General features: G+C 41.4%; 1 protein-coding gene across 2 annotated transcripts in view; it reads right to left on the reverse strand.

Annotated features, from left to right (window-relative positions):
• Window positions 1-26,956, reverse strand: part of DEPTOR (DEP domain containing MTOR interacting protein) — a 137,192-nt gene that overhangs the window by 55,411 nt on the left and 54,825 nt on the right. For both annotated transcript variants that reach the window (XM_030304582.2, XM_030304583.2), the window contains exon 4: window positions 11,976-12,154. In XM_030304582.2, the coding sequence (XP_030160442.1) occupies window positions 11,976-12,154 (179 nt within the window). The remainder of the gene's footprint in view (window positions 1-11,975; window positions 12,155-26,956) is intronic.

A 26,956-nucleotide genomic window follows, 5' to 3' on the forward strand; every position in this document is an offset into this window, starting at 1 on the left:
TTCTGTGTCTCCCTCTCTCTCTGCCCCTCCCCCGTTCATGCTCTGTCTCTCTCTGTCCCAAAAATAAATAAAAACGTTGGAAAAAAAAAAAATTAAAAAAAAAAAAAAGATAATCATGGTGCAGTGGTCCAAACTAAGACATTAACCTTGGTTCCCTTCTATTTCAAGTATCATTTAGAGCGATAAGGAACTCCGTGTGTGGACAAAAGAAGAAAACTATTCCTTGGAAGCCCATGTTTCACAGGGAAGATCCCACAGTCACTTAATGATAAAGACATTTGTCCTTGTGGATGACAATGCTGGCTGCTGTCCAAAACACATTCTCTCTTTCTTCCGCCTTTATTATTTGCTCAGGGTAGCAGTGTGCCTGGGTAAAAGCATTAGTTCACTGATTGCCTTCCACCAAGGGGTGACCATGTGACATAGTTCTGGCCCATGTGATATAGGTATAATTCCCTGGGAAAGGCAACCTCTCCTAAAGAAAAGCAAAGTCTTGCTAGGTGACAGCTCTCGGCCATTCTATCTTCTTCCTGCCCACAGTGCAGACTTGAGGCCTGGCATCCATTAGGAAGGGCCACACAGAGATGGATGGGGCTATATCCACCTCTTACCAGCCCAGGATTCTCCACCTGGAACAGCTTGCTGCCTGAGCTGTTCCAGGAACTGCTCTATTCAAGCCCGTCATTACTACATTTGCCATTATTTGCGGCAAAACAGAATCCTGATGCTGTTCCAAACCCAGGCTTAGAGACATGAAATTAAAAGCTCAAAAAACAAATGCTTTCTGTTTATTTGCAGCCCACACCTTGTAACAAACTATGCTTGATTCAGAGGCCAAGAGGGATAAGACATAAAGTCACACAGACAAAAGATATGCCTTCCAGCAACTCATCTCTGACTCCCCTGTGATTGAACTGGTTATGGACAGTCCCTCGGCCTCAATTTTTACATTTGTGGAAAAGAAATTACAATAACTTCATCTTTTAACCAACACAAGTGAAGTTAATAAACATACAGGGACACATAGATGTCTGAAAGGTCACAATAACGCCAATGCACCATTAATAATATTGTTCTGCTGTCAGCGAAAATCCAAAGGATCCCACAATGAAGAGCAGAAATTTAAGAAAGTGCTCCAGAACTTTGGGTTATATACTGGATAAGCCCTTTCTGAGTAATGAGAGAACCAGTCTAAGTGATGGCAGTCAACAATTTCTGACTTGTGGAAATATTTAAAAATCAAAGGGAATATTAAAAAAACAGAGGTGAAAGAAAATATGATTGTGAAATCAGTGTGCTGGGGAAGGGAGAATTGTCGTCACCATTCCAGAAATTTGTGTCGCTGGCACCCAGCTTTATGGGGGTGTCCAAACCAACACTGCAAAGTATAGGTAACAAGGTGCTTCTTTAACACAAACATTCAGGAATTTAGCCACAGACAAAGATCTCTGAGATGAGGGACTGAAAAATGACATACACACTCACCAGGATATCACCCTGCCCTGCACTGGTTTCAAAAAGGTCTAGAGGGAGGCTCTCCAGAATAGCAGCCACAGGTCACATGTGGCTGCCAAGCCTTGAGGGGTGGCGAGTCTGAATTGAGATGAGCTGTAAGTGTAAAATCTGCACTGGATCTTAAAATATTGAGTATGAAAAATAAGAACATAAAATAGCTGATTGGTATTTTTCATGTTGATTACATTTTGAAGTGGTATTTTGGAGACAGTGAGTTAATATATTACTGAGATGAATTTCACCCGCCTCTACTGTTTTTACTGTGGCCATGAGAAAAGTTAAAAGTATATCTATGGTTTGCATTTGTGGCTCACATCATGTTTCCATTGGAAGCACGATGGGTCTAGAGTAGGGGCTGGTTTTCCATAGGAACAGACCAGCTAAGCACCGAACAAGTTCATCCCTTTAAGTGTAACACTTTGAGAGCTATCTGTCATAGAAGGTAACTCTTATCCCGAGCTTCTGATAGCCAAAGAATCGAGGGTTGTTCTTACCGCAGTCTTTTTCCCCTTCACGCTATGTCCCCCATCCTATTTCCTTCATTTTGATGAGGAAGCACATTATGTTCCGACTTGATAGGAATCCCTGCTCGAGATTATGCTCTCAGCAACTGTCAAAGAGGACTTCAGAAGTCCTGCCATATGTAGCAACGTGGATGGAACTGGAGGGTATTATGCTAAGTGAAATAAGTCAGTCAGACAAAAACAGATAGCATATGTTTTCACTCATATATGGATCTTGAGAAACTTAACAGAAGACCATGGGGGAAGGGAAGGGGGAAAAAAAGGTTACAAACAGAGAGGGTGGGAGGCAAACCATAAGAGACTGTTAAATACAGAGAACAAACTGAGGGTGGATGGGGGGTGGGGGAAAGGGGAAAGTGGGCAACGGGCATTGAGGAGGGCACTTGTTGGAATGAGCACTGGGTGTTGTATGGAAGCCAATTTGACAATAAATTATATTAAAAAAAAAAAAAGAGGACCTCAGAGAGACGGGAATAGGCCAGTGGTTAAAAACCAGCACCTTCCCCTTCTCCCTGGACATGGTGGCTTTGGTAATTTCCAACCACACTGAAACCTGGGCAGGAGCCAAAGGAGTGGCTATAATAAAATGGATAGAAGAAGTGGTGAGGGGTTGGGGGGGGCCTCCTTACTGGGTCCAATGTCATCACTGGGACAGAGAAGAAAGTGAAGGAGAGCTTTTTAGAGAAAAAAGCTAGATAAAATGTTAGAGACTTTAGAATTTTATGTCAGTTTTAAAATAACTTATATAGGGGCACCTGGGTGGCTCAGTCAGTTAAGCATCTGACTTCGGCTCAGGTAGTGATCTCACGGTTCATGGGTTTGAGCCCTGCATCGGGGTCTATGCTGACAGCTCAGAGCCTGGAGCCTGCTTCAGATTCTGCATCTCCCCCCTCTCTCTTTGTCCCTCCCCCACTCGCACTCTCTCTCAAAAATAAACATTAAATAAAATAAAATAACTTTTTAAATAACTCTATAAAAACATTATTCTCCAAATTAGATTAAAATTGGTTATGAATATTAATTAACACATATTTTCCCAACTGTAATCTGGATATGTATGTGGTGTGTGTGTGTGTGTGTGTGTGTGTGTGTGTAACTCCTTCTTTAATTTTTAACTTAATCCTGTTGCATAGTCACACCGATCAGAGTTGACCATATGGTCAGTTTTACACCTAGCAATCACTCCAGGGTACTAATATGCTTCAGCTTGTTTGGCCAATCCTGGTGGAAGAGGGGAGGAGGGAGCGAGGAGGAGGAGCTATAGGTCCGAACACAAAAGACAATCCAGACAGACTGTCTGAGAGGGGACCCTCAGCTAAGAGAAGTGAGTTCACGTGAGTGGCTGAGAATCTAGAACGAGAGGCGGCAAGTTGGGGACTTTCTAGAGCTACAAGAATGGTCTGTGATGTAAAAGAGAATGGAGAGATTTCACTCCTTAAAGGAGAGCCTCTTAACTTTCTGTCCCACCTGCCTCCACCCTGCCTGGAGGGCTGTGGTCAAACTTGTGTCCATCAGTAGCCAGGACTTAACACCACAGTTTCCTGACCAGTGGGAGAGAGAAGAGTCATATCCTGATCCAAAATCTGAATTGTCCATTCCACCCTGATACGTGTTTCTACTATACCTGAGACGCTCGTCTACACGTCCCACTAAAAATGACCACTGAAAACCAGCTGAGTCCTTAAACTGCCACACAACACCTAACTGAGTAGTACTTAATACAAGACTGCATAGTTTCCATATACTTCAACTGCACAGAGATTGTGTGCCTCTGTTTTAAGACTTCCTCGTGTTGTTAAAGAAATGCTGCATTTGGATAAACTGAGGACTATGTACAGCTGGGACACTGGACAACAAGCCGTCAGGAGCAAGGCAGGAGTTGGTAGGAGTGCACGTTTCAGAGCCAAATGCTGTCTGTAGCTAGATCAGTGTCTGTAGACCTGACAAGTTATACTAATGTCAACTAAAGACTGAAATATTTACATTTCCGACACTGTCGACAAAAGGCCTCTGTTCCTTATGCATTGCACTCTTTTGGAAGATTACATGAGCTAAGGTATCTCTTATGTGTAGCTACAAGACCTGTTTTCCTTTAACCAAAATCAACACTTCAATGTGTGCCAATGCATCAGCCCTTGACTTTCCCAAGCAACCTTGCTCGCTTATGTTTACACTGCAACAACATTATGGCTGTGTACACGTTTCTTCTTGCTTTGGATTCAGCTACAATAAAAAGTGAAACGGAGCCAAAGCATATCAGAAGGCACAGTGGGATAATTCCCAGAGATTCTAAATTGAGAAGGTAAAACAATTTTATTAGACGATGGCTGTTGATAAAGATTGTGCTTGAAATAATTATTGAAAGTGGACTGAGAAAATAGTCTCTCCAAGCAGTACTTTTGTTCCTATTCAAAGTTTAACATAAAAGAGCTAAGAATGATTATACTAGTGCCAAATACTGTATACTGTCATCTAAAACAACAGGAATAACAATACCAAGTGCACTGATCTGAGGGTAGAGGATGAAATGAACTAACACCAGTAAAGAACAGTCTATCACTTGTGCCTACCTAAAGCATCCCTCCCCTACCTGGTGAGTCTGTCAGTCAAAGGGTTCTGCCCATCTAGGGTCAAGACGTGGGCAGGTGACCCGGGTTCAGCCAATCAGAGTCACTCCCTAGGGTTTAGCACGGAGCTAATTTCCTGGCTCTAGGTGGCTGGAAGAGATGGCCCTTTCGTCACTAGTTCCTGGCAAGTGGATTCCCAAGAGCTGCTCTAGTACTTCTCCAGGCATCTGGTTTTTCAATGTTTCCTTTAACTGTCAGCTAGCTCTGCCTATGTTTAAAGCAAATAATGATTGGGGCTGCTTATACTGAAAGAACGCTAGCTGGTATAAATACTCAGCACTGTGCCCAGCAAATGGTAAGGTTTCAATAAGTGGTCACTACCGCCATCCATCCATTCATTTAACACTTTTCTTTCTTTCTTTCTTTCTTTCTTTCTTTCTTTCTTTCTTTCTTTCTTTCTTTCTTTCTTTCTTTCTTTTTTTTCTGAATAGTCAATATACCAATGCCAAGCCACTGGGGACACAGAGAGAGAAAACCAATTCTCTGTACTCAAAGCACTGAACATTCTAGTTAAGGGTAAAGAAAAATGAAGATACTGACTGGATGCCATCTGTAATATAAAAATCTTCTTGTTGGTAGCAAGAAGTTACCAAAGGCCAAAAGTAAGAGAACGTGAGTAGGAGAGTCTTGATGGACAGGAAGGGAGGGTAGGCCAGCAACGGTAGGTTGCTATTGACAGAGACTCTCTCCTTTTCTGACTCTATAGTCAGATTCTCCTGAACCCTCTTTTCTATTAGGCCTTGATCTTGGCCCCCATCCTGTCTTTGGCTTGCCCAGCCCAGTCTTAAAGAATCCCCCTAAGTCAGTCTGGTGAGAACCACCCCCTCCCACCCTTGATATTCAATCACTCTTGATATTTGACCAAATTTCTCCTCTTCCATCTTTGCTTGTAAGTCCTTGGCCTACCTTCCTTAAGAATTCTCTTAAACTGGTTTAGCAAGAATCCCCTTAGGGGCGCCTGCCTGGGTGGCTCAGTCGATTAAGCGTCTGACTCCTGATTTCAGCTCAGGTCATCATCTCACTGTTAGGAGATCGAGCCCCGTGTCAGCCTCCGCACTGGGCATGGAGCCTGCTTAAGATTCTCTCTCCTCCTCTGCCTCTCCCCATCTCTTTCCCTCTCTCTCTCAAAAGAAAAGAAAAGAAATGAAAAGAGAAAAAAGAAGAAAAGAATCCCTCTATGCTTGATGTCTTCCTATTAATAAATTTCCATCTCCTGACCCCTTCGTTCTGTCCTCGCAGTATTCAGAGTTTGGCCCCATCTCCCTTCACCACTGCAATACTCCTATTGCAAACAGTCTTGGGGCAAGTCCTCCTTAGTGTTCTAACTGTCAGAATACTTTTCTTTTCCGCAGTATCACTCAGTCTTGGGCCAGTCGCAATCTTGCCTTCAGCCTCAATCATCAGGGCCATTTTTCTTCCCTTCCTCCCATCCTCTCTCTCTCTCTCTCTCATCCTTTCTTAGGCAGGCTATTCCAGGCTCAGGCTGAACTCTTGTCAGTGATCGTAATTACTGGTAAGATGGGGCTAATTCCTGTCTGGCTCTGGCATCTAGCTTCCCGGGTGGCAGGTTCCAAGCTCTCTCTCCATGGCTGTCAGACCGAACGTCTCAGCTACTGTCTTCCGCTGCAGAATGGGATAATCACAACTACCCCCCGAGCAGCTGGGAGGATTAAAAGGCTAATATACATAAAACCACTTTGGGAATTGCAAAATGTTATATAAATATATTCTTAAAACAAAAGAAAAAGAAAGAGGGCTTGATGAAGTGTTGAAATTGTTGAAGAGCTCTGACTAAATCTTTAAAAGAGGAAATTATACGCCTGGACAGAACAGCAGTAGCCTGATTATCCAGGGTCAACTGCTGCAGCTGTGAACAATTTACCCGTGTGATTATCTGCTTTCTATCCCCCTCCACGTAAGGAAAAGAGAGCTGGAGAGCAGCTAAGGCAGTTGAGGGAGATACTTTATGCGAGTAGAGAAACGTGTTCGCGGCATTTTGCGAAGGTCATACAAACATCTCCAGGCACCTGGTCATTGTTTGGGGCATGGGAATCGTGTATTTTATGAACCAGCAATTTTTATGGTTACGACATGTGCCAGGCCGTGTGAGCTGACGCAATACAAGTCGAGGAATTTTCTCCCTCACCTAGTGGAGCTTATAACCGGCGTTCAGTCGTCGTTGCTGATGAAGAGCCAGATTGCCTGGATTTGAATGCTGAGTCTACCATTTACTAGCTCTTGTCTTCAGCAAGTTTCTTAACCTTATCTTTAAAAGGAGAATAATTATGATACCTAACTCGAGAGGAGTAAGTAAATGAGTAGAGTGTTTACAACAGTGGCTGGCATGTGGTAGGGGCTCTATAAATGCTAACTGTTATTTACAATGGATCAGATCGCCTACCATAGCAGGCATTTGGGGGCCATAAGAAGTAGACGTCCTGTGGAAAGCTTTGGCCAACTGCTATTATGTAACCTCCACGGCGGCTCTGTGCGGGGTGGAGGGTTACCATAGCAGCCCTGATACAGAAGGGCTCGCCTGGGGGCCTGGCCTGTGACTAGCATCTGGGAACTTGCCTTTTGGAAGGTTCCCTAGGTAACTTCACGATAAGGCAACTTCACCCACCTGGGGACCTGAATTCTGCTCTGCCAGCCTGCCTACATTGTTTGTACAAACACTATGATTTATGGAGAATACGTGTTTTCCTACTGGGAGTCTGCAATGCTGAGAGTTGTGGCTGGCCAAGCAGGCAGAGTGTACCTCCGTGAGCAACCCCCAACAAAAACCTCGTACTCTGTGTCTCAAATGGGCTCCCCTGGGCAGAGACACTGCACATGTGTTAGTATATGTCCCTGCTGGAGGAAGGAGCCAGGTCTGTGTGGCCCTGGGAGGGAGGACAGGAAAGCTGTGTCTGGATTTCTCCCGATAACATCTGATGTGTCTTTTTTCCCTGGATGATCCTTCTCTGTGTCCTTTCATTCTGATAAGTTTTAGCCATGAATCCAACTATACGTTGAGTCCTTTTGGAACATGTGGGTGGTCATATGATCTCCCCCCCACCCAAAATGAAAACATAGCTTTCAATGGTATAGAATTCTAATTTCACAAATCTAAAAACCTAAAGAATGGAAGAATTGAGATGTCAACATGGCTACTCAGTAGATGGAGGAACTGGGATCTAATTCCTGTCTGTCTCCCTCCCAAGACAGTGTTCATCCCACTGTAGGTGGCCACACCCAGTTACTACCTCCGGGGCCAAGGAAAACATCTGAATAAGGCACAACACCTAGTAGCTACTCGTTAGCTATGCAGCCTTGGGAAAATACCTTAAAGGCTTTGAACTTACGCTTTTTTTTCCTGGAAAACTATAATATTAATAACAACAATGTCACAGAATTGCTGCTAGATTTTAATAAGATTATATATATATATGTGTGTCCTGTGTGTGAAACACATACATATTAAGTATACAACATATTAAAATCTATAAAGTATTTAGCCCAGTGCCTGATATACGGTAAACCTTAATAAATGGAAAAGCTGGATAAATATGTAGCTATGTGGTCAACTTACATACATTTGTATAAATATGGAAATATATGCCTGCATGTGTGTATATAAACACAGACACATATACACACATACATATGCTTGTAAGCTAATGACGCATCTAACAAGTTCCTTCTGGATTACACAGCATCATTCACCCTTCATAAATGGTTAGAATTTCGTAAGTGGGCCTGATTTTTATGCCTACTGGTTTCAGTCTAGGGAACCACCTTTATCTAGAAACCTTCTGCTCAAAGCCTAACGTCTGACCTTCTTTAATGTTTAACCTGTGAAGTTAATTATTAGCTAGAGAATTCAGAGCTTTGCTTAAGACACCAACTGGCATTTGTGATTAGCTCTAACATACACATACGTGGTAGCCATATTTTCATAACTCAAAGTTAGGACCTGTAATCTAGCAATGAATTGCTGTATTAGGAAAACTAGAGCTTCCTTGGAAACTCTGATGTCTACAGACAGAGAATATGCAATCCTCCTGAAACCACGGAAAGCAAACTTTGGGGGTTAAGATTTGCCAACAGTGATGCCTTATTTTATCCTTCACATTGCAACTTCAGGGTGTTTGTGTTTATAGCATCACAAAATTACACCGTAGTTGAAGTGTAATGCTCACTCTTTGGAATCATTTGGAAACAATGTGTGGCATCCTCTGTCCTCTCTCTGAAGATGTTATAGTATCAGCCAGTGAACTGTAGTGTAAGAGGCTATTTGTGTATGGAACTTGGTATCACCAAGTTTTCTGTCTGTAGCAAAGACAACAGAACTAACTCTAACCCAAATGCACTGTTTTTCACTGTGGAAAGCCCCACACTCCAACTAAAACTCTGAGTTCACACTTATTGGCAAATACCCATTTGGACCTTACTATCTGAGTGGCCTCAGACAAACTATTTAATCTATTGGTGGTTTGGTTTCCTTTCCTGTAAAATGGAGAAAATAAGAACACCTGCCATATGGTCAACAATATTATATTGTGCACTTAGAAGTTTGTTAACAAGATTGATTTCATGTTAGGTGTTCTTTCCACAATAAAATACACTTAGCAACAATAACAAAAAGAATATCTGGGGCACCTGGGTGGCTCAGTCGGTTAGGCGTCCGACTTCACCTCAAGTCATGATCTCACAGTTGGTGGGTTCCAGCCCCATGTGGGACTCTGTGCCGACAGCTCAGAGCCTGGAGCCTGGTTCGGATTCTGTGTCTCCCGCTCTCTCTGTCCCTCCCCAGCTCACGCTCTGTCTCTCTGTCTCTCAAAAATAAATTAAAATGGGGCGCCTGGGTGGCTCAGTCGGTTAAGCGTCCGACTTCAGCTCAGGTCACGATCTCACGGTCCGTGAGTTCGAGCCCACGTCGGGCTCTGGGCTGACGGCTCAGAGCCTGGAGCCTGCTTCCGATTCTGTGTCTCCCTCTCTCTCTGCCCCTCCCCTGTTCATGCTCTGTCTCTGTCTCAAAAATAAAATAAATGTTAAAAAAAAAATTTTTTTTTTAAAAATAAAAAATAAATTAAAATGTTAAAAAAGATTTTTTTTAAATAACAAAAAGAATATCTGCCTGTTTAAATAAGTTAATATTTGTGACATCATTAGAATAGTGCCCAGCACAGAGTATAAAATAGACAAATAAAAAGTACACCTTCTATTGTTTGCTAATTGCTTTTAGATCCATCTTTTAGTTCAAACAAGACTGAGTTGTCTAAAGCCAGAGGCCACACTGGCACTCTTCCCTCTATTCAGCTTCTTACTGTCAGTGAGCTTAGCACATCAACAGACATATGAGGCCATCAACAAACAGCTATGAGTTCAATCGTGGCAGCATTGCAAGGAGAAACCATCCTGGAAAACAGTGGCTTGAGGGCCTCTCTAAGGAATGCCTCTAGGTCAGTGGCTTTCAAAATACTTGACGCCAGTGCGCAGTGACAATTTTTACGTGGCAAATCAATACACACATGAATATGTCCATATGTTTATACAACTATCTAGCTGAAATCAAAGTTTTACAAAGCAATGCATAACCTCACTAGATAAAACAGGCTCTGATATTTTCTGTTCTAGTTAAATCCAGTCCACTGCATCTCAAACATTAATGTGCATTCAAACCACCTGGGGATCATGTGAAAATGTAGATTCAGCAGCACTTGGTAGAATCAGAGATTCCGTGTTTCTACCATGCTCCCGGGTGACACTGTGGGTCCCCAGACCATACTTTAAGTAGAAGTAATGCTGGGAATGGCTAAGTTTATCTCACATCCCACTAAAGGGTTGCAATCTGCAGTTGTAAAACCCTGCTCCAATTAAGTTTGAAAGTGCCTTTCATCTCTATAATTCCATTATTATATTCCTAACCTTGGGATAGAAATCCTAGGCCTATGCAGAAGCAGGGCTAGGGGAGTTCACAGCAGGAATAACTCAAGTATTGCCTTTCATAGCAAGTTGGAGGCTGATGTGCCTGTCTGGTTCCTAGCCCTGTCCTCACTGTTTAAAGCTTATACTTTATGCTAATACATTAAATGAGTGCTTATTAAGAACAGGACACTGAACTGAGTGCTTTACATCTACCCCATTTACTCCTACAATCGCCTGTGTAGATATCCCCATCTTACAGATGAGAGAAGGCAAGTAGCTGTAACTAGTGCAGCTGGGATTCCAGAGCCTATGTTTTTGTGAGAGACAGCCTCCAGGATGGCTCTAGTGATCCTGGCCTCCTGAGATTCACACCCTTAGACAGTCTTCTCTCACACCGAATAGGGCTAACCTGGTAACCAGCAGAGCACTGAAGAAATGACAGTGTGTGACTTCCAAGGCTCACTTGGAAGGCACTGTGGTTTCTGTCTTACACTCTCTTAGGTCACTCCTTCTGCAAGAACCCGGGCTGCCATGTCATGAGAATTTTCAAGCAGCCTCATGAAGAAGTCCATACACATTGGACTGGAACTTTCTGCCAACTTCCCGCACCAACTTGCTAGGCACACATGTGAGCCACCGTGGAAGCCAACCTGTAGCCTGTCAAACCTTCAGACGACCGTAACCCTTGACCAACATCTTGACCAGAACCTCACAAGAGACTCCCAACCCAGAACCACCCAGCTAAGCCTCTCCCGACTTCCTGACCCAAAGGAACTCTACGAGGTAACAAACACTTATTATTGTTTTATACCTTTAATTTCTGGAGTAATTTCTTATGGAGCAATAGATACCTAATACAGTTCTTAACCAACAGGTTATATGGCATCATTATGATTCAGCCCTAAACAGAAAGTGAAACTTTTACGAGGCCTTTTGGATCACCTCTTCATTGTCACAGCTTGTACTGTGGTTCAGCAAATATTCATTCTCCCCTCGCAACCAACTTTGTGAGAAGCATCAACTTCCCATCTGGACTGGACCAGATGGCTTGCTGTAGCCGACTGGATGTGGGAGTTGGGGATGTCAAATCACATCCGAACAGAAGTTTTTGGAGACACTGTAAGAATCTGCCTCCTCTCTTTAGCTTCTGCCCTCCTCTATGAAAACAATATATCCCAAAGAGTAGATGTTCCTTCAGCCGGGGTCCCAGAATGAGAACGCAAGGCCAACCCAGCTGAACTTGAGCCCAGTTTGGAGACAAGCCGAGCCGACCCCAACCCCATGCAGAGGCACAGCTGACTTACAGACCCACGAGTGAGAAATAAATGCTTGTTGTTGTAAAAGTCACAAGGTCTCCGGGTTGTCTGTTACCTCGGCAAGAGCTGACCCATGTGCTCACCATGCTGTATGATGCCGTGCTCCATGAGCCGGTGACACAGCTGCTCGGCCTCCTTCCTTGTGGTGGCCTCGCCTTCCTGCACCAGCCAGTCCAGGAATTCAGACGCCATGAAGGTGCGCTCATACTTGACCCCTTCCTCTTCCCTGGGTTGCAGGAGTGTGTTTTCAGGGCTCATCAGCCTGGGAGGAAGGAAGGGAAGAAAAATAAACCTACACGGAAGGAAAGTAGTTCATTTGAAATCCTGTATCACAGGCTTCTGTGACGTATCACAGCAAAGTTATTAGACAGACAGATGTGGCTGTCGTGTGCTGTTACAGATATAACTTCTAAGAGAAGGTTCTGCTTCAGGACTGAATAAGGTGCATTGTCTCTTGGTAATTAAGAAAAAAAAAAAAGGTGGGGGGGATGCCGAGTGGCTCAGTTGGTTGAGCCTCTGACTTTTGATTTTAGCTTAGGTCATGATCCCAGGGTGGCAGGATCGGGCCCCGTGTTGGGCTCCTTGCTGGGTGTGGGGCCTGTTTGGGATTCTCCCTCTCTCTCTCTCTCTCTGCCCCTCCCTTACTCATGCACACACTCTCTTTCTCTCTTAAAAAAAAAATAGACTTGGGGCGCCTGGGTGGCGCAGTCGGTTAAGCGTCCGACTTCAGCTCAGGTCACGATCTCGCGGTCCGTGAGTTCGAGCCCCGCGTCGGGCTCTGGGCTGATGGCTCAGAGCCTGGAGCCTGTTTCCGATTCTGTGTCTCCCTCTCTCTCTGCCCCTCGCCTGTTCATGCTCTGTCTCTCTCTGTCCCAAAAATAAATAAACGTTGAAAAAAAAATTTAAAAAAAAAATAGACCGGTGGTGTGCCTGGCTGGCTGCATTAGTAGAGCATGCTGACTCTTGACCTCAGGCTTGTAAGTTCAAGCCCCAAGTTGGGTGTAGAGATTACTTAAAAAATATATTAAAAAAAAAAAAAGAAAAACCGGAAAAAACTGGATATGTAATCTAAAGCCCACATTAGCACATGGCATGCAGTTTAGCCACCTTGAAAAGGAGTTATAATTTACTGACCAAGCCCCATCCCACCTTTCTAAAAAGGCTAGTATTTCTTTCCTAAAGCAAGTATTCGGTTTCCCAAATCATTGAGCCAATAAGATGACCGCTGGAGACCGAACATTTGTGTTCCCTCAAAATTCACATATTGACACGATAATGCCCAGTGTGATGGCACTGGGAGCTGGAAACTTTGGGAAGTCATTATTTCATGAGGGTGGAGCCCCCATGATGGGACTACTGCCCTTGCAAGAAGAGACAGAGTTTGCTTCCCCCTTCTTTCTTGGTGAGGCAACAGGAGACCGTCTGCACACCAAGGAGCGGACTCTCACCAGACAGCAGAACTGCTGGTGCCTTGGTCTTGGGCTTCCCTGCCTCCCAGCTGTGAGACATGAGAGTCTATTAAGTCACCCAGTCTACGGTTTTTGTTACAGTAGACCGAACTGACGTCAGCCATTCCTTCACAACACCCCCTCCCCACAGAAACTGCTTCTCACACCTCCTTCTCCAGCATCCTCCAACTCCCCCCGCTTCTGTCCTCACTACACTCCGAAATAGCTCCCACGGGGCCACAGCATTCTCCCTTGCGTCCACACATGATGGGCACCTTGTAGGTCCCCATTTTGGTTGATGTTAATAGCATGGCATTAGATGCTACTGACCATTTCCCTCGTCCAGAAGGGCATCACGCTCTCCTGCTTTCCCTCCTGTCCCGTCCCTCTGTTCTCAGCTCTTTCTCAGCTCTTTACCTCTTTCTCAGCTCTTACCTCTTTCTCAGCTACCTTTGTGTTGGCTCCTCATCTCCCTGGACTTTGAAGGCTGGAATATCTTGAGATTCAGTTCCTCCAAATACCTCTTTTCTCATTCCATAGTCACTCAGGGAAAGGCTTTAACTGCCATCCACGCCCCCCAGGATTCCCAAATTTATGTCTCTAGATCAGGCCGACATTCCCAACTCCAGACCTTTGTACCCACACAGACCTTTCAAAGATACCTCAAAACCAACAAGCCCAGAACTGAACTCCTGTTCTTCTCCCAAACCTGGTCCTGTGCCAGTGGTGCTTCCGTCATCCCACCAGGAAAAAAGGTGGCATCCACCCACCCAGTCAGTATAAATTGTGAATTTTATGTCCCAAATCGTGCTCGTGTATGTCTAGCTCTTCCCTTCTCTGACGCTGCCATTTCCTTAGCCCAAACACCAACACCTTTAACCTAATTAAGTCGTTTTTTAATTAGACTCTACTATGTACTCACTCTTGTTCTCAACCCAGCCTCAAGCATCTAAGTCCAAACACAGCAATTAAAATTATCTTTTTAAAACTCAAACCTGATAATGTCCTACTGCTGTTGAAGACACACTTCAAAGGTTTCTCGTTGCTTTTAAATTAAAGATTGAAATCGTTTATATGGTCTCTAATGCATGCCCGATCCTTCCCGTGTACGCCCTTCAGACCATTTTCACCTCTGACCTCTGTCTGCTTCAGAGAGAGTCTTATTATAGCTCCTCAAACATATCATACTCCATCTACCACAGGACCTTTGAATATGTTATTCTTGCAGTTGGAATGCTCTCCGCTACTTTTCCCTGTCACTCTTCTACTCCTTAAGCTTGTTTGACTCCTTATCCTTTGTATCTCGGCTATTCTCAGGTCTCCGTTAGGTCATCTCATCATTCCCTGTAAAGTCTATGTGATTACCAGATTCAAGACTACCTCCCCTATTCAACTATAAGGTCCAATAGGGTAGGGTCCATGTTTGCCCATAACACTTTGTTCAATGAAAAATGGAACTCCATAAAATGCCAAAATCATTGGGTCATTTTCCTCTTTAAAACCATTTCTGATAAATTTCCTGTCTTCTACATCTTTCTTTCAAAAATCCTCATTTCTTTTCAAACTAACAATAATATGCAACACAAATTGTACCATTTCATTCTAGAGCAGGAAGAAACCTTAGAGACCACTGTAATCCAACCCCTTCTTCATCCACTCGAGAAAAATGTAATTCTCTAATACAATATTATGTGTCAATTATATCTGAATTTACAAAACATAATTTGCATCCAAATGAGAAAAAATTGTATGGCAGCATTCAGTGTTGTGGGTAGGAAATTTGATTAAGGTCATGCAAAGAAGCTCATGATACATGTTTATAAATCATTTCCTTTGGGGGTAACTGAACCTCCATACCTGAATGTCCATTCATAGGATGTGCATTTTCCATGCTTTTCAGACTTGGAGCCCCGATCTGCTGTGGAAAGGACACCAGGCTAGCAATTTGAAGACGTCAGTTTATTCAAAATCACTTAGCTGTAAGACGTAAAACAAGCCACTTTGCTTGGTTTCAGCCTCCTTTTCCTCGAGAGTATAATGCTATCTTCACCCATGACTGTGAGAATCATATATGAGTGTGAATAAAACAGTTTTATAGTACAAAAAGGCAAGGTATATCCCAAGGGTTACACTACTTAACCAATCACTGTGCCTACATGCCTACTCCACGCAGGATGAACTTGTGCCCCACAGCTATGAAATGACAAGGGAAACTCCTTGGTGCCCCCTCCAGTCTTTGCAGCAGATTCTTCAGAGTCCTATCATATGAAAGCCATGGCAGGGCACAGGATTGGGAGGCCCCGCACAGCTCTGCCACAAACTAATGACGTAGTTTCTCACTGCTTCTGTGTCCCCATATTAAATGAGGAAGATAATGCCTGTTCTACATCCCTCCTTGAATTGCTATCATCATCAAAAATCTTTGGAAAGAGAAGTTCCACGTATATAAGTGTATGCTTTTATATTAAGAGTATTTATAAAAGCTATTATCATCTAACAGAACTCATAAAAAAAACCTTCTTGCTCAGCATGTAACAAAATCTTGAAAAAATCTTTTTATTTAGACCTTTTTCCAAGTCAATCCTCTTCTGTGTTTCAATCCATCCTTAGAAAAAGCTCCTGGGCTGCCTTCCCAGAGTTAGTAACAGCTGAGTTGGGATGAGCAATAAGAAATATGTCTAATATTTTAATGACCAAGCCCTTCGAAGAAGATGAAAAAAGGACAGATGAGAATTTAGAAAAGATCCCTGAAGGGCTCACGTGCATTCCAAATTGGGAATGCCACCATTTCTTCATTTATTTTGGCTCTCAAATAAGATATTGTGGCATGAAAATAGAGGAAAGCTAGTCTCCTCAGTTTTCCAGTTTTAGACATCATTTCCTCTAAGAAGTCTTCTCTGATCCCACAGATCTGGACCATGTGCCACTGTGAAAGACTCCCATAATTCCCTGCAAGGCCTTTCGAGCCCTAGGGTAGTCATCCACTCACCTAAGTTTTTTGAGATGAGTGTCCTTGTCTATGTGGTTCATGGTTGTTTCCTAATATAAAAGATCCTCAAAAAGTATATGCTGAGTGAATAAATAAAGCTCATTTCTATGCATTCCCTTACTGTACATCTTTACCCTAGACTATTAAAAATGACCCCTTTAGCTATCGCCAAAGAGACAGGAGACAACAGGTGGTAGTGAGGATGTGATGAAAAGGGAACCCTTTTATATTGTTGGTGGGAATGTAAATGGGTCCAGCTGGTATGGAAAACAATATGGAGGTTCCTCAAAAAATTAAAAATAGATCAACGTTATAATTCATCAATTCCACTTCTGGGTATATATTCAAAGGAAATGAAAACAGGAGTTTGAACAAATACCTTCCCTCTCATGTTTACCACAGCATTATTTACAATAGCTAAGTTATGAAAACAACCCAAATGACCAACAAGACATGAACAGATAAAAAAGATGGGGTACATATATACAATGGAATAGTATTTAGCTATGAGAAAGGTAGATATCCTCCCATTTGCAACAACAATGTACTCAAGGATGGACCTTTAGTACATTATGCTAAGTGAGGTAAGTCAGACAGAGGAAGACAAGCATTGAATAATATAACTTGTATGTGGAATCTAAAAAGTGAAATCTATAAAAAAGACAGCATAAAAGGGTGGTTCACCAGGGGATTGGGTGGGGGGAGATGGATAAGACTGATGCTATTTAAGGGTACAAACTTGTAACAAGTAGTAAATAAGTCATAGAGAGCTAATGCACTGTATAATGAATATAGACAATAATATTATACTAGAATTATGTAGTATGACAAATATCACTATGTCTGTAATCATATTATGATATATAAATGTACTAAAGTAACACACTACACACTTTAAATTAGCACAATATTACCTGTCATATTTATTTTTTTAAAAAATACCTAATCTAAAAAAAAATAAAAAATAAAAAAATAAAAAAGACCTAATCTAGGGGCACCTGGGTGACTCAGTCAGGTTAAGCGTCAGACTTCGGCTCAGGTCATGATCTCAGTTCATGGGTTCAAGCCCCATGTCAAATTCTCTGCTGTCAGTGCAGAGCCTGCTTCCAATCCTCTGTCTCCCTATCTCTCTGCCCCTCCCCTGCTCTCTCTCTCTCAAAAATAAATAAATAAACTTAAAAAAAGACATAATCTAGATTAAATATAATTCTTGCCAAGCCATTATCTGATACAGAAGGTTTGATTTAGCATGGATTCCTAAATTCTGTGGAATATGACCATATAATCCCTGACTCTAGTCAAACTATGAAAAGAAATACAGACCACCACCAACAACAAAAACTAACCTATAAAACCTGTGTGGAGATGAGGTGAATCTAGAGTTCCTGCCCTACCAATACTCTCCATTTATGACACATCTGCAGATGCCTGGCTCTTCTCTCTCTTTATACCACTCTGTCCCCTTTTAGCTCCACAATTTTCCTTTCAGGGTGTGGAGAGGACAAGTGGATAGGGTTTACTTGTGTCACTTCTTGTAACCAGAAACATGACCTGCCAGGCCTCTAGAGCTCCTGCTAAGTAGCCAGTGGCCTCTGGACAAGTGACTGGTGAGCCGCTGTCGCCAATATGAGCTTTAGAAAAGAGACTGTTGGCTGGTCTGCCCGCACTGGTTCAGCTTGCCATTTAAAACATACCCCACCAGCCTTAGTTCTTCCTCATTTCTCTTTAAAATCAACTAATGTCCCTATACAGGTTCCTCTCTTTAAGATAAAGCCTTTCATGGGATTTTTTTTACTGTTCATTTTGAGAGAGAGAGAGAGAGAGAGAGAGAGAGAGAGAGAGAGAGAGAATGAGCAGGGGAAGGGCAGAGCTAGAGGACGAGAGAATCCCAAGCAGGTTCCACACTGTCAGCACAGAGCCCAATGCAGGGCTGGAACTCATGAACTGTGAGATCATGACCTGAGCTGAAATCAAGAGTCAGCGGCTTAACTGGATGAGCCAGCCAGGCGCCCTGATTTTACTACTAATACGTTGTCCTAGTGTTAAGGCAAGAGTTTGGCTTACCACTTATTCCGATGATGTTTTGCTAGATAGCAAGCTATCCCCCAATTATATTTCATTTAATATAATGTTTTCGAGGTTCATGCATGCTGTAGCATGTATTAGTATTTCCATCCCTTCCACAATTACTATTGCCAAATAATATTCCATTGTATGGATAGACTATATTCTTCTTCTTCTTTTTTTTTTTTTTTGGATAGACTATATTCTGTTTATCCATTCATCAGTTGATGGAATCTGGATTGGTTCCATTTTGGGTTCTTATGAATAATGCTACTGTGAACATCCACACACAAGTTTTTGTGCAGAGACATGTCTTCATTTCTCTTGGATACACATCTAGCAGTGGAGTCGCTGAGTCAGGTGGTAGCTCCGTTTCACTTTCTGGAAAACTGCCCGACTGTTGTCCTAGTGGCTGCACCGCTTTCATTCCCACCAGTAACGTGCGAGGGGTCCAATTTCTCTACCTCCTGGCTAACATTTGTTATCATCCATTCTTTTTCATTAGGACCATCCTAGTGGGTGTTGTGTCTCGCTGTGGTTTTGATTTGCATTTCCCTGATGATTAATGGTATTAAGCACGTTTGCATGTGCTTATTGTCCATTTGTATATATTCTCAGGGAAAATGTCTATTCAAACCCTTTGTTCATTTTGAAAATTAGCTTGTCTTTTTATTATTGAATGTTAAGTGTCTTTTTTATACTCTGGATGCAAGTCCATTATCAGACAGGTGATTTGCAAATGTTTTCTCCCATTCTGTGGGTTGTCTTTGCATTTTCTCGATGGTATTATCTGTAACCAAAAGCTTTTAATTTTGAAGGAGTCCAAATTATCCCTTTTTCTCTTTTTGTCACTTGTGTGTTGGGTGTCATGACTAAGAAACCACTGCCCAGCCCAAGCCTGTGAATATTTATGTTTCTATGTCTTCTAAGAGTTTTACAGTGTGAGTCCTTACATCTAGTTCCATAATCCATTCTGAGTTCATTCTTCTATAAGGCATGGGGCTGGGGTCCAACTTCATTCTTTTGCATGTGGCTCTCCAGTCATTCCAACACTATTTGTTGAAAGATCATTTGTTCCCTGTTGAATTACGTTGGCACTCATCAAAAATCAATCAACCCTGCCGGGCCTTCTTCATGCCTAGGTTCTGAAGTCACAGAATGTCAACTGCCCTGAATTATATTTATAACGTCATCAGATTCAGGCCAGACTCAAGGGGAGGGGATACATGCAGCACCCCTTCATGGGAAGAGCAACATGCACGTATATTTGGAACCATCTTGGAGAGTAGGTACCACACTGGTTTATTTTTATTTACTAGCTGAAAGGCAATTTCAATATTTGTAGCTCATTCATGGTTTTGTCTTCTCTCTTCCTCGTTTATTTATTAGTTTTTACTTTACTTAAAGTGTAGGGTAGTTTTGAAAGCATGAGATTAAAGGCAAATCCAGCCTTAAATCCTAACTCTGCATACGTGTTAGCCGCATGACCCTGCTTCCCCATGTGTATACTGGGGGTAATAACAGTGACAACTTGGGGAGTTGTGCAATATGAGTGTGATAATGCATAAATACTTCAGTCATTGTGCCAGCTGCCCCCTAAACACTGAATACATTTTAGCCATGATGATGATGATGATGATGATGATGATGGTGATGATGATGGTGGTGATGGTGATGATGATAAAAGTTTTCTAGAAGAAGCCACTATTTGATATAATCAAACCCCTTTGTGACAAAATGAATTAAGATTCTGTGTGCATTTCTCCAGACAAGAATAACAACTCTATTTTAATAAGTAATCAGGAGTGTATACGATGCTCAGAAACTTACATTTTATAGAACATATTCATTTTTTAGTCAAAATTGTCCCGTTATGGCCTGTAATCATGACATAAAGCCATATACCAAATATGGTGCTAGGCACCAACAATACTTGCCTCCCGTAAGCATGCACTCAACAGATTTTGATCGTGCATGTGAGTTTGATTTCCACCTTTCCTGGATATATATCTGAGTCAGATTTCCCAGACTGACTTTAAGCCAGGGGGAAGGCAGCATTACAATGGAAGGAACTGCTACATTTAGGGGCCAGTACAGAAATAGAAATAAGTTGATAACGATCTCCTTGTGTACGGAAAAAAAAAAAATCAAAATAGTTGAGAAGGCCCTCTATAACATGAGAACACACGTAAATGGTGCTCAAGGGGACAAGCTAGGGAGATTCACAACGACCCATATGCATTATGTGGCCAAAAAGGTGCTTCAGGATTTAGAGGGATAGAGAGATAGCTTTTTAAAAAGGCGTGTGTTAATATAATGATAAATTACTTTGAAAGGCAAAATATGTAACTCTATACACATGATAACCATTAAAGATTAAAAATTAACTCACCCAAATATTAAGACTCCTGGGGGTAGTTTGTGAATGATTTTCCTTTTCTTAATGGAATTCTCTATTACTCAAATTATTCCCCAAAGAGTATACACTATTTTTGTAACTGGGGAAAAATGTTATCAATAAAGAAATTATATTGAGGTTAAGTCTTGTTTAACCAGATGGCTTGTTTCTGACAAAATGCTTATATTAATATCTAATATAATAAAGTAGTTCCCAATGTATCAATAATATACTTAGATGTATTCTCCCAACATTTAGTTTGAATGTATAACATTGACTTCTGTGATTAGCAAGAACATATTAATAAGGAAGAAATGCTTCCATGAGCATTGGTATTCTTATGTGCTATGCTATTATCTATAGAACAGATGTCATACAGACAAATTGACATCGTTTTCATAATAATTAGGTTTGGAACGAGTAAACAGAAAGCTGTTCAGTTAATATTTTTGAGTGAAAACATTACCTATTAGAAAGGGTGAGGGAAAGAAAGGAAAAGCAGCATTTCCCATTCTTTGCCAACACATTACCTTTTACCATCCTTAACTTGTCTCCATATTACACACTGAATTAAACATACTGATTCTCATCTTTTTTCTTACTCATGCTATTCCCTGACATCTCCCCTGCTCTCTTTCTCTGGAGAAATCTATTTCTCCATTCTCTACTCTTCAAAAGGAGGCAGGGGAGGTGTTCATTGCACAGTGATACAGTGAACAGGTCATTCACTTGCATCACTTGTACTTTGTTCAGGTACAAGGAAGCCTGGCTTCAGGTAAAAAGGAGGGTTAAAGTCCAGCCCCGATTCCTCAGGAGCAGTCCTGTGCACAGATGAGGGACTACACCAACCTGAAGGACAGGACAAAAAGGTCACTGGTTGTCATTTGCACTAGGGGCTAAATGACACAGTGGGGCTCTTTTAAAGGGCTGGATTAAATACTAACCCTTCTTTGAAAGTATCCCAACTAAAGCACAATCCAGGCAGATCTCTCTCTGATTTGAACTTAAAGTCAATACCATGGTTTATATATCCATTGGATTTTTAATGCACTCAAGATAAGCTAGAAGCTTCTGAAAGATAAGACACCATGTCTTAAATGCTTTTATTTCTTAAAAAAGAAAAAAACAAACAAACAAAAACCAAACTGAGCCTAGGGAAGGCATATATACATTAAGCGCTCAACAAATGTTTGTTATTCAACCGACTAAAAACTAAAAATATCACAAGCGACAGAAATAGAGAAAGTTATTTGCCTTTGAAAGGTGAAATCCCTTCCTCTTCACTTGCTATCCTAAAATCTGATGGAAGAAAAACTAGAACTTTTTCGTGATGATTTTATGCTCTGAAGAGACTGATATTCTGGAACCTGAGTTGTAATTTTCACATTGCCCATGGTTTTTAGTGTTACTGCAGTAAACATTTTCAGAACTTAAGTCAGCTTTAGACAGAATACGAATGCAACTGCAAGACCACAGTCCTAAATGGCCACATTCAGCCATGGTTTCATAACTGCAAAATTACACAAGAAGGAGAGAAACTGAGCACTTTTACAATGAATTCAAAACAATTCCAACTTCTGTGAGCCTTTTGAAACAACTGTCAGGGGAAGCTTAGTTCTAAAACATACCATAAAGGCTCCTTTTAAAGGAATGGTTATTATTTAGTTTGGATGCTTCCATAATTATTGGAAAATAGAAGCATTTGAGGCCAAAGACAAAGAAAGAAAAGGGGTAAAGAAAGAAGTTTAGGGGAAGCAGATGAAGTAGTGAAGAAAAATTGAGGACAATACCAACTAGGGAAAATAAATATACTGTACAAAAGTAAGAAAGTGATAAAAAAAAAACTGAACACAATGAGAAGTGGATACTACTTTTGTGCAGGTTAATGAGCCAGGTGACAGTAGGACAACGTTGTCCTGTACATTTGTGGAAGTGGTGTGAAAGAGGAGGAAAAACAGTCTCTGCTCTCTTTTTTCAAGCAAGATCTTACATTGGACAATCGTAAGACTCCACTCTTGAAACAGATTTAAAAATCACTGCTTTAATACACCTGTGGTCAACTGATTTTGTTGTTGTTGCTTCAAGTTTTTATGTAAATTGTAGTTAACATATAGTGTAATACCAGTTTCAGGAGTAGAATATAGTGATTCATCACCTACATACAACACCCAGTGCTCATCACAAGTGCCCTCCTTGATGCCCATCACCTGTCTAGCCCATCCCCCCCATCCACCTCCCTCCATCAACCCTGTTTGTTCTCTACAGTTAAGAGTCTCTTACATTTTGGCTCTTTCTCTTTTTTTTTTTCCCTCCCTTTTCCCTATGTTCATCTATTTTTCTCCTTAAATTTGTGGTCAACTGATTTTTAACAAGGGTTCCAAGGCCACCCAATCAGAAAGAATCATTTTCCCAACAAATTATGCTGAGATGATTAGACAGCCACGTGCAAAAAAAAAAGAGGCTGGACCCTTACCCCATACTCTGTAGAAAAATATAACTCAAAGTATATTAAAGACCTAAGTAGAAGAGTTAAAACCATAAAATTTTTATAAGAAAACATAAGGGTAAATCTTCGTGACTTGGGATTGGGCAAAGGATTCTTAGGATACCAAAGCACCAGTGACAAAAGAAAAAATAGATGAACTGGACATTAACATTTACAACTCTTGTGCTTCAAAGACACCAGCCAGCATGTGAAAAGATAACTCACAGAATGGGAGAAAATATTTGCAAAGCATATGACTGACAATGCATTTGCATCCAGAATACATAAAGAACACTTAGGGGAGGTGGGGAGGGGTGGGCTAAATGAGTAATGGGCATTAAGGAGGGCCCTTGTTGGGATGAGCATTGGGTATTGTAAGTAAGTGATGAATCACTAAATTCAATTCCTGAAATCAATACTACACTATACGTTAGCTAACTTGAATCCAAATAAAAACTTGACTTCAAGCTCAATAATAAAAAGACAAATAACCCAATTTCAAAGTGGACTAATGATCTTCATAGACAAAAAAAGATACACAAATGGTCAATAAGCATATAGAAAGATGCTAGGCATCATTGGTCATCAGGAACTGCAAACAAAACCACAATGAGCTACCACTTCATACCCTCTAGTTGGCAAGAATCAAAAAGTCAGATAATGATAAGTTGTTTGCAAGGATGTGGGGAAACTGGAGGCCTCATAAGCTGTTGGTGGGAATGGAAGATGGTGCGGCCACTTCAGAAAACATCTCAGTTCCTCAAACCACTAGACACAAAGCTACTATGCGATCCAGCCATTCTACACAAAGCTACTACGCGATCCAGCCTTCTACTTCTCTCTCTATGTCCGGGAGAAATGAAAACATATGTCCACAGAAAAACTTGTTACACAAATGTTCACAGCAGCATTATTCATTACTGTCAAAAAGCAGAAACAAACCAAATATCTGTCAACTCATAGAACTGAAAACGTCATACGTGGACACAATGGAATACTATTTGGCTACAGAAAGGAAGGACATATTGATACATGCTACGATAGGGATGAACCTTGAAAACATGACAAATGAAAGAGGCCAGTCACAGAAGACCACGTACTGTATCATTCCACTCACATGAGATGTTCAGAACAGAAAAAGCTACAGGGACAGAAAGTAAACCAGTGGTTGCGTAGGGATAGATGAAAGGCCAGGGAAATGACAGCTAAGAGTTAATGAAGTGATGAAAATGTTCTAAAATTGTGGTTACGGTTGCACATATCTGTGAATATACTAAAAGCTATTAACTTGTATACTTTAAATGGGTCATTTGTATAGTAGGCGAGTTACATCTCAATAGAGCTGTTAAAAAATCACTACTTTGGTCATTTCACTTATTCATTCATTAGTTCAATAAATATTTATTGAGCATCTTCTATGTCCCAGGAGATGCAGAAATGAAAAGACACAGCCCTTGACCTTAAATTGCTTGTCAGTGGGAAGCTTATTAAAATTAAATTAAAACCTATATGCAAGGTAGATAAATACCAAAAAAAAGTTAGTAGAAGTATATAGATAATGAAAGGGAAGAAAGGCATCTAGGAGTGATCCAGTTGATCACCTCCTCCTCTGTTCCTGCCTATGAACACAAATGGTTCCAGAGACAGTGGCAATGAGAAGCAACCCTGAGTTTGAATCTCTGAACTGTGATTTCCAAGCTGTGGTTGGGCTCTACGATCCTAAATTTCCTCTTGCAGGTCATAAAGATAATAATGCTTACGTCAATGGGGTCATAAAAATTAGAGCTAATCTATAAAAGCATCTAGCAAATAGCCTGGCACCAAGTAGCAGTGAACAAGCAATACACATAGGTACATACACGCACCATGAGAGTAGACCCTTGTTGACTCTTGTCAATCCTCATCAGGTTGGGCAACAGTTCAAACTAACCAGAAGAACCAATTCCGAGTATCTGGGGACAGGAGGTGACATTCAGGTGACAGGTGAAACACATAAAAGCCAAAGAAGTTTAATTTCTTCAAAAGAAATGTTATATTCTAACGAATGCTAACACTGATAAAAATCAATTTTGTTTAGGGTGTTAAATTATAGTAGGCTACAGAGGACAATCTTTGAAAAGTACTATTTGGGTGGTGGTGGTTTCCCTAAGTGTGTGAAGCTTGTGAAAATTTATTGAGCTGCACACTCAGGATATGTGTATTTTATGTGTATTAAACTTCAAAAGTTTAACTACAAATTGAACTTTAATACAGTTAAAAATATCTGGATTTTCTTTCTTTCTGGTCTGAAAGACTCTTTTGTCAGGGGCTCTGAAATTAATAAATGCTTTCTGTCAATTCAGTGCTGTTTTCATTTGGCGGAACAATGCCTTTGCTTACACTCCTCAGCTCTGTGTGAAGAGACTATAATTAAGTAGGGATGTTTCCATTTAGTAAATAAGCAAGAAAAACAGCACAGCAACTACACCTCTTGGACTCATCTCTACATTTCAAGACAAAGCCACCTACAGTGGGGAGGGAGTTCCACACAAAGCCTCTAATGATGGAAGAACACCCTCCTTCCTGAAAAAGTCCCAGCCATGCCTTCCCCTGGTATCACTCTTAAAAAAATCCACTTTTACTTTGCTCCAATATGTGCCTCTTCTCTCAGAAGGTCCTGCCCCCTCTTCTACTCTGTGTGTGTTCTTTTTCCTCTTTGCTGCAGAATGTCTGGCACAGCCTCATCATGCCCTATCCCTCTTGATCCATTCACTCTAGAATCTCAGCACTTAAAAACAAACAAGCTATTTCCTCTAGAAAAGACTCTGAGTTCTTAATCTCTTCCAGATGGAATAAACTTGACAGTTGATGTAAGTGAGAGTCATTGGATTCAAAGCATATTGGAGATGGTATTCAATCTCTATAGGTTCATTCAGGGAATTAAAATTTTTAACTTTTAATGCTTATTGTGGGAAAGTGAAGAGTATACACTGTGAGAAACTTCTGTAGGAGCACTCTTCTCGAACTGGAGGTTTAATGCTTATTACTTAGCCCATCGCAAATTCACTTGCCTTACTTGTAAAATAATGGTGGAAATCTCTCCCTCTTAGGGTATAGGAAGAATTAAATGAAATAATGTGTGAAAAATACTCATGATGTTGCCTAGAGCAAGGAGTGTTCAGTAAATGATGGCTGATTAGTATTCTTATTCTTTGAATGTTTATGATAAGAACCTACAATGAGAAAATACAAATAGAGTGATCTAAGATTATCAAATATCTATTACTGGTTTTACTCAAATTTGAACATTCCACAGGTTAGGAAAAAGGGAAAGGGGCTAACCATTGACTTCTTTCCTAAATAAGAATGACCAAGGTCCATGACCTCAAAGAGCTTCTGGCCAAGTTGGAGAAATGAAACACAATCACCTTGGAGAGATGGCTGCTGTAGTTACTGGGCTAGAACCCAGGATGAAACAGGTGCAGAAAGGGAGCCAGAATAACCCATTACGATTCAACCACACTCCGTACTTGCACAACAGTGGGGACTGAAAGAACCCTGTGCCAATTCCGACCATCACATCATACATGGTACACTCTCAGCGACAACAGAAAGAGCAAGTCAATTTTCCACTGACCGAGTGTGGGCAATTCTGCCTGCCTGTCCACTCAAGGAGATACAAGATCACTCATTTCAGTTCC

The sequence above is a fragment of the Lynx canadensis genome, chromosome F2, assembly GCF_007474595.2.
Source record: "Lynx canadensis isolate LIC74 chromosome F2, mLynCan4.pri.v2, whole genome shotgun sequence".
NCBI classification, from domain to species: Eukaryota; Metazoa; Chordata; class Mammalia; order Carnivora; family Felidae; genus Lynx; species Lynx canadensis.